At 38.4% G+C, this 12,111-nt stretch overlaps 1 protein-coding gene across 1 annotated transcript in view; it reads left to right on the top strand.

The window, feature by feature from the left end:
* The window catches only part of LOC124777061, a 29,614-nt gene extending 19,650 nt beyond the window's left edge, over positions 1 to 9,964 (top strand). The window contains exon 2 of the mRNA XM_047252334.1: positions 9,441 to 9,964. Within this exon, the coding sequence (XP_047108290.1) occupies positions 9,441 to 9,725 (285 nt within the window). The 3' untranslated portion in view covers positions 9,726 to 9,964. The remainder of the gene's footprint in view (positions 1 to 9,440) is intronic.
* Positions 9,965 to 12,111: the final 2,147 nt, after the last annotated feature.

Here is a 12,111-nt window from a genome sequence, read left to right as displayed (position 1 = left end):
TGTCTCTACAGCAAATCCTACACAACCAATGAGCCTTATTTATTTCCCCAATTCCCACGCCGCTACAGTCACCCACATGAAAGAAACTGCAACAATCCTCACACCACACCCCAGAACTAACAATCCTACGGCAAGTCATACACTTCTCACTCATGGCAAACAAATTTTAGCTCTAGTCTAAGTTAAATCAAGAATAACTTGGTATACTACTGAATTAATATATTAAATTTCTTAGAAAGTTTAGGCCTAAAGTTCGGATACTAATTCGAAACAAAAACTATATAACCTGTATTCTTTATGTGACGGAACAAAATGTAAACAAAGAACTGAGGCTACGTTATATTAACTTTCCACTTATTTCAGAACTGTTCACTTCGGCTACTTACTAGAGAATCAAATGGATAGCATATAAGAATACTTTAACAACACAAACTTTACTTTATTGAAATAATCACGTAACTTACAGTATATCACAGCATAAACAAATCCTGCATAAACAAATCGTAGTCCAAATTCGCACCTATGAAATGTTTTCTTTTTTCAGAAAATGTGCAAAAAAAATGTGAAACCTTGAATTGCTAGCTTACAATAGGTATTAATTTACTTAATTATGATGTAATATTATCTTAATGAGAGCTGTGAATGTGCATGACTCACCATATCTCATCTTCAGATCATTTCGTGTGCTTAACAGAGTAACTAGTCATAACGGAACTTTTAGTTTCACTGTTGTGACCAGTTTAAGTTGCCTACCATCGAGAACCTTACAACTTTTGTCACTGTATGTCAGCTACGCAACAGTGCATATAAATTAGAAGTAGTAGTCATTTTTCCACAAATATAGCTTACTAAGGAACTACTTGTATCACTAATAATACAAGCAGGTCTTTTGTAACCACAGTACTCAGAAAATCAAGAATTTTTTTTTTTTAAAGTACCTGAAAGTGCTGTGCTAGTCAGACTTCTAGTAACAAAACTCAGCTTATATCGTGCACTGCACACATTAAAAACAAAGTAGTTATATGCTTAGGAAATCGAGTGCAGGGGAACAGATGCGGGACTCCTGCATCATTACTTGTGGCAAGGTCATAGTGGAGTTGGTATCCATTGCCTTCCTCCTACCTGTTGCAGAGTGTCAAGTGTGTAAAAATATCACGTGGTGTTGGATTTTGTGTTGTTACGGGTGAAGAGAGGAGATATGGTGAAACCTGGTGCGGCCACACAGCCTACTGCTCTCAAATAGCACCAAGGGGCCATCTAGATTAATGTCCCCCTCTGATGGACGGGTTACTGTCAACAGTGGCACATCACCTTACTTCATGAGAGGCTGCAGAGGGGTTTGGAATTTAATCAGGGCATTGGCGTAATGTATTGGTAATCAGGACCTTCATGGCACAACCTCTCCTCCCTTTGCCAGGTACATACTGAGAGTGAAAATTTTCGACGACTAGGATTCAAACAAGCATACACCTATGTAAAGCGCTACTACAGAGATGTACGATAGAAACCTTGGTTGCAGAGGCAGTTCTTTGCATATATATATATAATTATTAATAGTATAAAATTGAAATTATTGGAAGGAGTGATTGTCCAGATAAAGAGAAATTCAGAGGTGAGAACACTCTAAATTTTGTTGTTTGGAAATTAAACTGTCAGCAGAAGTGTGTACAGTTTTTGTGCGGGTTGTAGATATCACCAGGGATGGTAGCAATTCCATGCAGCACTGATAAAAAAATGTAACTTCTTGATGTGTCATGTGAACAGTGGTCTCACCCTTTTCATTTAGTAGCTTCATAATCAGTCCTTCCTTTATTAATATGCGTGTCAGCAAACTTTACACCAAAATTCTAATTTTTTGCAGCATTAATACATCAACTGCCTTGTTGGTTAGCTAACTGGTTACAAAATCTAGAAGGGAAGAATAGATGTAGCTCCTTCTTTAATTTGTTTTACAGAAAGTACGTTCCTTGAGGGTTGTGTGAAGCCATTGTGGGCATGCTGGCCATTACAGTAACGTGGTAACATTTTGTGAGGAGTATAAGGACAGAGCAAGATACTTTTAACAAGCAAGTGATTTGAACAAAATATACTGCAAGTTTACTTGCAGTGTTTGTCAGTCTGTGCTCCTAAGTGAAATGCTGCAACCGAACACCCAGAGGCAGTACCCATTTTGAGTGAATGATGCAAATTAGTGGTTGTTTAGTGAATACTGGGAGCAAGTCAAAGTTTCTAATGGCATTCACCTGCAACTACAAATTATTTACAACCGTAAAGGCTTAGTGTGAAATGCAGTTACAACAAAAGTTGAAATACTAAAAGAGGCCAATTAAAGACAATTTATTCTTTGAACTAAGGGTTAATAGTTCTCTCTGCCCTTGTTAAACATCTAAGACTTGATACAATTTATGACAGTTAAGCCATTTACTGGCTGTGGAAAGCTACTTAAAAAAGGTAAAAGAGGAGCTTGCACTACCGTTGTCTTCAGTTTATCTGTTATAATAGTGAGGTTCCACAGAGTTATTTTTTGTGCTTTCAGTGTATGTCAGTGTTCCCATCAGTTTGGACTACCTGTTGTTGTGACCAGGAGAGAAGCTTGAATTGTTATAGCCTAGAATCATTTGCCCTGTCGACACTGGGAGACCAATAAAAACTAGTGACTTGTCTCATGATGGTGCAGAAAGTGTGTGTGTGTGTGTGTGTGTGTGTGTGTGTGTGTGTGTGTGTGTGTGTGCGTGTGTGTGTGCGCGCGCGCATGTGTGTGTGTGTGTGTGTGTGCGTGTGTAAGTGTGTGTGTGCGCGTGTACTGGAAAGTCTCAAAATGGAATAATAACAATATGGAATGGACAGATTGCGACTCACTACATAGAGGAAGTGTTGAGTCCCAACAGGCGCAATGAAAAACAGTACCAGAATTATTTCAGTTTTCCTTTACAAAGAAAAACTGAAGAAAATTGCCCTTATTTAATCATCATACCACTGCAGAGATGAGTGATATAAATATTATCGTCAGTGGCAGTGAGAAACAGCTGAATTACCTCCTCCATGCCAGTCAGCATGGATTCTGAAAAGATTGATCATGTGAAACCTAACTTGCGCTTTCCTCCCTTGGCAGAGTGAAAGGCATGCAGTCAGGTAGAAGCAGTATTTTTCAGTTTCGTAAAAGCATCTGATTCAGTACACACCTATAATTATTATCAAAAGTATGATCGTATGGGATATCAAGTGAAATTTGTGACTGAATTGAGGAGTTCTTGGTAGAGAGTAGGGAGCAAGTTATCTTGGATGGAGAGTCATCAACAGATGTAGAGGTAAATTTGATTTGGGTGTACCCCAGGGTATTCGGTCCCTTGCTGTTAATGTTACATATTAATGACTTTGCAGGCAATGTTAATGATCTGCAAAAATATTCAGTAGGTCTTGATCTGATTTCAAAGTGGTGCAAAATTGGTGACTTGCTGTAAATGCTCAGAAAAGTGAAATTGTGAACTTAACAAAAGTAAAACATGTGGTATTCTATGACTATTATATCAGTGAGTTGCAGTTGGAATCGATTAGCTCATAAAAATTGTAACACTTTGTAGGGATATGAAATAGAATGATCACAGAGGCTCAGTTGTAGGTAAAACAGTTTGCAGGCTTTAACATGCTTCAATAATGGGGGAAGTTCAATCACTCTACAAAGGAAATTGCATGCAAATCACTCATGCAGCCCATCCTAGAATACTCGTAGTTCTCAACTGTGTAGGTCCTGTATGAGATAGCACTAACAGGAGTATTGAACATAAACGGACAGTAGCACAAATGCTGACAGGTTTGTTTGACCCATGAGAGAATATCATAAAGATGATGAAAGAACTGAATTGGCACATGCCTAAAGATAGATGTAGACTATTCCATGAAAACTTACTTAGAAAGTTTCTAGAATTAATGTTAAGTGATTGCTCTAGGAATATACAACCACCTTCTACATATCTCTCACATAGGTACCAACGGGACTAGATTAGATAAGTTACAGCACACACAGAGGCATTTAAACATGAAATCGCTTCAATCATTTGTAATAACCCTATATAAGGGAAACATTCCACGTGGGAAAAATATATCTAAAAACAAAGAAGATGAGACTTACCAAACAAAAGCGCTGGCAGGTCGATAGACACACAAACATACACACAAAATCCTAGCTTTCGCAACCAACGGTTGCTTCGTCAGGAAAGAGGGAAGGAGAGGGAAAGACGAAAGGATGTGGGTTTTAAAGGAGAGGGTAAGGAGTCATTCCAATCCCGGGAGCGGAAAGACTTACTTTAGGGGGAAAAAAGGACGGATATACACTCGCGCGCGGACACACACACACACACACACACACACACACACACACACACACACACACACACACACAAGCAGACATATTGCTGTGTCTGCCCTCCGCTCCCGGGACCGGAACGACTCCCCACCCTCCCCCCCAAAACCCACTCCCCCCCCCCCCGGCCGAAGCAACCGTTGGCCGCGAAAGCTAGAATTCTGTCTGCGTACCTGTGCCTGCCCGTGTGTCCATTGACGTGCGAGCGCCTTCACCCGGCAAGTCACATCATCCCTGCTTTCAGAGATATATATATATATATATATATATATATATATATACCTGCCAGCGCTTTTGTGTATATCAAACACAAACACACACACAAAATCCGAGCCCTCGCAACCCCCGGCCACCCCGCCAGGAAAGAGGGAAGGAGAGGGAAAGACGAAAGGGTGCGGGCTCCAAGGGAGAAGGCAAGGAGCCACCCCAATCCCGGAAGCGGAAAGACCCACCCTAGGGGGAAAAAAAGGACAGGTATACACCCGCGCGCGCGCCCACACACACACACACACACACACACACACACACACACACACACACACACACACACATCCATCCACACATACACAGACACAAGCAGACATTTGTAAAGGCAAAGAGTTTGGGCAGAGATGTCAGTCGAGGTGGAAGTAAAGAGGCAAAGATGTTGTTGAAAGACAGGTGAGGTATGAATGGCGGCAACTTGAAATTGCGGAGGTTGAGGCCTGGCGGATAACGAGAAGAGAGGATATACTGAAGGGCAAGTTCCTATCTCTGGAGTTCTGACAGGTTGGTGTTAGTGGGAAGTATCCAGATAACCCGGACAGTGTAACACTGTGCCAAGATGTGCTGGCCGTGCACCAAGGCATGTTTAGCCACAAGGTGATCCTCATTACCAACAAACACTGTCTGCCTGTGTCCATTCATGCGAATGGACAGTTTGTTGCTGGTCATTCCCACATAGAATGCTTCACAGTGTAGGCAGGTCAGTTGGTAAATCACGTGGGTGCTTTCACACGTGGCTCTGCCTTTGATCGTGTACACCTTCCGGGTTACAGGACTGGAGTAGGTGGTGGTGGGAGGGTGCATGGGACAGGTTTTACACCGGGGGCGGTTACAAGGGTAGGAGCCAGAGGGTAGGGAAGGTGGTTTGGGGATTTCATAGGGATGAACTAAGAGGTTACGAAGGTTAGGTGGACGGCGGAAAGACACTCTTGGTGGAGTGGGGAGGATTTCGTGAAGGATGGATCTCATTTCAGGGGAGGATTTGAGGAAGTCGTATCCCTGCTGGAGAGCCACATTCAGAGTCTGATCCAGTCCCGGAAAGTATCCTGTCACAAGTGGGGCACTTTTGGGGTTCTTCTGTGGGAGGTTCTGGGTTTGAAGGAATGAGGAAGTGGCTCTGGTTATTTGCTTCTGTACCAGGTCGGGAGGGTAATTGCAGGATGCGAAACCTGTTTTCGGGTTGTTGGTGTAATGGTTCAGGGATTCCGGACTGGAGCAGATTCGTTTGCCACGAAGACCTAGGCTGTAGGGAAGGGACCGTTTGATGTGGAACCCACATTCTTTCGTCTTTCCCTCTCCTTCCCTCTTTCCTGACGAAGCAGCCGTTGGTTGCGAAAGCTAGGATTTTGTGTGTATGTTTGTGTGTCTATCGACCTGCCAGCGCTTTTGTTTGGTAAGTCTCATCATGATGTTGTGTTAAAGTTGAACCGTTACGGTTTATGGAATGTCATCAAGAATACTGCTTAGCATACCCAGCGCAGTTGTTTGATTAAAAGACATTTTCTATAATAAAAACTGCCACTGGGCTTGGGCTTTAGGTGTGTGTGTGTGTGTGTGTGTGTGTGTGTGTGTGTGTGTGTGTGTGTGTGTGTGTGTGTGTAATATGTAGATGAAATAAGAGTAATAGCTAAAAGAAATGCTGAAACAATGATAACAGCAGATTAATGAGGTTTCAGTTGTGTGCAGGTATCCAGATTTTGGTTTCTTGTCGTTAATTGCTGGAGGTAAATGCTGGGATGGTTCCTTAAACAAGATCGTTGTTGATTTCATTCCTTCATCATTATCAAACTGAACATCTCAATCTCTAAATATTCTGTTGGAGTCTGTTGTTTTAAATAATAGAGAACTCGAAATGAGCACAGTGTTCAAGATTAGCTTCGTCATACCATCAGGAAAAGTATTGACTGAGTTATGGAAGAACTGAGGTGGGGTCAATTGTGGAGTTATACCCATAAAAATTCTATGAGGTCGTGTATCATGGAGATAGTAAATTATGATATAATCTTCTGGTAAGTTAATAACATTGCTCTTTAGATGACAAGTCTAAATACCCACAGAAACCAAGCATTGTATGTCAAACCTTTAGAATCGCACGAGCACTTGTTCGTGTGTGTGTGTGTGTGTGTGTGTGTGTGTGTGTGAGAGAGAGAGAGAGAGAGAGAGAGAGAGAGAGAATATTTCTTGCTCTCATGCATGTGCAGAATTCATTTGAGTTGAGGTTATTGTCCAACTTTGTCGAAACCTAATTCTCAAAATTTTGATAGGCAGATGTTCGTTCTGCACATTATTGGCCATACTATGTTCTCTTCAGGTTATGAAGTACTTTTTCTCATTACTTAAAAATGATAAATTCTTGAGTGTAAGTTCTGTAATATACTTGACAGTGCTTTAATCAAATTTTGTGAGTTGATCATTTGATGTCAAATCAATTTTAAATTTTTAACCTACTGTTGCTACAAGGAAAATGAACATAAACTAGTCTAAGCAGCATGATTGACTTTACTGCCCTCTCTGACTTCTCTCTGAGTTAAACTAGTGGTAGCATTCGCTTAGTACTTGTTTTCTTGTTTCACTACATTTTTAGGAGTTCTTTGTGTTGTTGCTGTATACCAGTATTTTTGTCATTCATACACATTTATATGGCTACTCTGCAAGTCACAATTAAGTGCCTATTGTCGCTATTTATTTGTTCATTTTCATTGGACCCTGCTATCATGAAACGTGTTCAAAATGTGGGCTACTCCATGGTGACAATACTAGCTGGCTTAAACAGTTATGCAGAATGTTGAATGGTAGCTTTCTTACCATGTTTATTAATCCACATCAGTGATACTTAACAAATTAAATTACATTTTTTGGAATGGTAGTGTGTAAAAACTGAAGAAAAATGTCATCTCAGTTCCATTTTATTAATATTCACGTGTGTTTATTATATACTAAAATTCTATTTTTGCTATTGTCATGGCTAGTTTTATACTCGAAATACAGGTAAATCTCATTATGCATGGTAGTTATGTATGCAAAATTGTCGCACATACAAAATTTGCGTAAATTGTGATTTCTTTTATATGTAAAATATTTGCTTAGGTTCTCTGTTACTCAGGTATTAGTTTAAAATGGCCAAGTTTCTTACTTTTTTTACCAGACGTAATCATTATCAACGTATTTTAGTGGAAATTCTATACACTTACAATTTAACACTGAGAGACACAATAATGCTCTAAAATCATTTTCCTCAAGTCTCTCTGTATCCTAAATAGCCTCAGGATAATCTGCTTCAGAAGAATCTGATGATGCTATTGTCAGTTCAGTTTCCATGACAAATATCCTTACATGGAAATGCTTTGCAGCTGAAGTGTTCTCGCTAGGTACCTGTTATTTATTAAAAGTGCCCACTGCTCTGCAAAGAAATGTTTGTCAACAATTTTGAAAGATTTTTTATCACAGTAGGTCTTTGGATCTCTATTCATTTCATTAACAAAATAGTCACTGAAAATAGCAGAAGTCATCCAACCATTTTTTATCATATGCAGTGAACTCCCAGCCTGTTCTCATCACAAAGCTCTAATTCCCTAAGATCTTCAGAGTGATAGATGGTTTTAATTTGCAATCCCTGCAGCATTTACTCTGCAAAGAAGGGTGCATTATTCCTTGCCAGCCTTAAATCTTGATGCTGTTGCTTCTTCAACAAAAATGAGTGTGTGGCTAGGCATTCATTTCTAAAATAAGCCTGCTTCATCAAGATTTAAAACCTGCTTTGCAGTATAGCCTTTTTCTGCCACAGTTAATTTATACCTCTTTTGAAAATTCCTCTGTTCCAACTTCATTTACTGCAGCTGCCTCTCCTGTCGTTATATGTTGTGAAAGCCAAAACAGTTCTTGATGGGATCAAACCAACCTGACATTGCTGAGAAAGGTGTGGGATCATACTCTTCTTTTGTTTAATCTGCATACAAGATTTTGGCTTTAGCTTAAACAACAGATCCAGAGGGAGGCACAGGCTGTTGGTTGTGATATCCAGTCTGATGGCTTAGCATTTTCTCCATTCTTTCCATTGACTACTCTGAGCAAAGTTTTTTCAACCTAGTCACACTTTACTCAGTTGAATATTGATTCCTCATTGTCATGCCTAGTTCTCACAATAACTCCCAAAGTACACTGAATGTCAACGATATGCCCATCTTTCTTACAATTATCCAGAACTTCTAACTTTGTTTCTAATGAATACTGTCTTGGTACATACTCCTTTCCCTCAACAATCACACATTTGTTCCTTGTACACAACATTTGAAATACAGACCCTCTCCAGTCCAAATTCAAAGCTCTGCTGACCTGAACTGATGATTCATGTATCGACAACCACAACAGAAAATTTGTTGATGTAGTAATACATTACTGCTTCTGCTTACCCATTGACGGGTGCTAGCACTGGACAAATGTGGATAACAAATCCACATATAGTCACGTAGAGGAAGGTGTAAGTAGATGAATGGCAAACACTAACTTCGCTTAACAAAGGTTTATTCAGCACTTGTACATACAAGAGTGTGGAGCGAACTGCCTCTGGCCAGAACACATTCGATATATATATATGTACAGCTACAGAACATTCAAGTACAATGCTTCTTGCCATTTGTGGATACTTCTAGAATGTACTCAGACAGAATATAGAAATCAAAATTTTTCAGTTGAGGTGAGTTTTGAACTCACGACCCTCCATGCAGTGACTGCGCTACTCAGCTTTTTCTGCAACAATATAATGGGATCTACCTGTATGTCTTTTGTGCTATATGTTTACCTAGAAACATTTTAACAGCATGCAACTATTGGAAACTCAGCTGGCTTCCATCCTGGTGTTGCTGAAGTGACGCAGCTGCCATTTCAGCCAACCATGATCGCTGCGAGGCCTGTACGGGGCCAAGGAACCAGTTTGTCAGCACATGCTTTGGAACCTTGGTATCACACTGGCAATGGTGGAAACAGTTCCTTCAGTTCAGACACATCGGATCACAATTCTTCTTCTTCTTTAGTGGCGTTTACACCCTTAACCAACATTCCCATGCCTTGTTTTGTTTTGATGCTTCCTCAGCAGTCACAGTAATACTTTGCATATCCATTCTGCATAAAGCATTGTAGGCCTATTGAAACAATGTTTCTCTGTCACTGCTATTCATTCTGTTTCTTCTATTACTAAATTTACCTCAGTTCAGCTGTCTAGTCAAATAACTATCGGCCCTGATTCTCATTCAGGTAGCTGTTTATGTGAACAGTCTTGTTTGCATGTTTCTTTTGTGTATTGTGTTCAATGAATGTCCATTTGTTCTGTTTGTGTACTGTAATTAGAAGGTAGTTGATTTTTGTTTTGTACTCGCTACGGAACTACAAATTGTACATGTACATGTTTTAATGTTTCGCTATGGAATCAATGAAGAATGTTACACAATAATTTTGTTGCAAAAATGTGAGAAATGATTTCAAGAATTTGACTTTCTCATAATCTGATACGAATTCAAAAATTGTGAAAATATTGAGGTAAAACATTAATCAGAACTCTCAACATCATGAGTATAGTTTTCACAGTATTTTTCTGCTGTGAAATTCCCTTCACATAGTCCGGATGATGAAAGAATGTGTGTGTTTGTAGGTAAAGTATGTGCAAATGGTTGTATGTACCTTTTGTCAGGTAGTAAAGCTCAGCAGTGTGTAATAGCACTGTATGCTTTTAATGAGATATATTTGATCTGCAAGAGATCATTACATTATTAGTATTTCAATATACATGTAACTGAAACTCTACAGGACATGGAAATCAAAATAGTTTCATTGATTGCAGTATTTTGTTCAGTAATCACAACTGCTTGAAGTGTTATGCATTTCCTTGTACTGAGATGCAAAGTAGTGCAATCTCTAACAACACAAATGTACAGTTTTATTAGTTTTCCTGTAGTTACTGGTACTTTGCAGGCATAAATGTGAGGCATTGTTTTATTCTCCATGACTTTGTTTGCTCTATAAATGTCAGTCAGTGGTGGAATCAGTTAGTGTGCTCATGTAGAGGGTGATGACAGTCATGTGAGTTCGTCATTAGAAAATAATATTAACCTTGGAAAGTTTTAGCATTTTATTATCATTTGTTAGTAGTTGGGCTTTTATTGTTGCGAGGCATGAACAATTAAAAATTAGTGCATCATAAAAATAAGAGAAGTCTTACATATTAACACTGAAGAAAATGGTTAAGCCTCTGTCAAAAGTTCTGATCATCTTAATGACCTGATAATTGAATGATGATAAACAGCAGAAGACGGTGATAAATGAATGGTACTTGCTGAAAAAAATTGTGAGAAGTTTCTTGACTCTTCTTTTTATCATTTTAAAATCCATTATCACCACTCTTGTGCTGAAAATGATCATATAAGAAGATCCTGAACTTTAGTTTCCTGTTGATTAGAAACTAGTGAACTGAATTAATCATTGCATACACTATCATGCATTCCAGTAGTACCAGTTATTTCTTATACTAGGTATATATGCCCAATGACAGACAAAGAATTGTTGTGAAAGAATTGTTATTCAGTCACATTAATCTGTTTATTATTATATTCAGTAAGATTTAATTTGTAGTTTAAGAAATCTTGGTAATTTCTCTTTGATAGTAAATAATTTAGAGAAGTGCTTTAGCTCATATTTATTGTGCATGGTATCTTAAGTAACAACTTAAAAAAAGGAAAGTAGTTATTTATGATTAAATATTTGTACTTTTGAGTAAAACGTATGTTTCTGGATTTTTTTATTTTTATTTTTTTGTAGTGGGTTGTCTCCATTTTTTACACTTTTCAGAGTTGGTAAAGACATACATTTAGAGAGCTTATTCCACAATGCTTCTCTATGATAAACCCACTAAGAGTTTTCACACAATCATAAATCATTTTCCTTGTTAGTGAAGAATGAATTATCATGTTCTGAGGAATTGTAATGATCCCAGACAATTTTTGATTCCATACCATTGCTGTGAATTAAGATGGCTCTCATGCAGTGCAGAAAAGTGTTTATTTGTATTTTATTGCTATGTGAAATATAGAGCTCAGTGTTTGCAACTTATAGGGCTTAATTTTAACGGCATTATCATTCGTAACCAGCACAAAAAGTAAAAATATTTGATCCGAGTTTAAGTGTGGCAACTAAAAAGATTAAAAAAAATAAGCTGTTCTTTTGATATTGTAGTCATTATTTGATTAAAACTTAACATGTTTTATATTTTATTCCTTTGTAGCATTCTAATCACTATTATCCTGAATAAAAGTTTCTTTAACATGTAATATCTGATGCTATAAATCTTCTTTTCTGAGACTTTAATAAAGAATGAAGATTGAACATGGTTATCAAAAAGTAATTGTTGTTGCTCATCAAGAATGTATATTCAGTCATTTTGGCTGTAGTGTAAGTTGGTGCATTTATCATCATCTTGTGTTATAATGACCGATGTAGAT

The sequence above is a fragment of the Schistocerca piceifrons genome, chromosome 2 (assembly GCF_021461385.2).
Source record: "Schistocerca piceifrons isolate TAMUIC-IGC-003096 chromosome 2, iqSchPice1.1, whole genome shotgun sequence".
Lineage (NCBI taxonomy): Eukaryota > Metazoa > Arthropoda > Insecta > Orthoptera > Acrididae > Schistocerca > Schistocerca piceifrons.
Note: the sequence above shows the minus strand (reverse complement) of the source record. Positions and strands in the feature narration are given on the sequence as shown.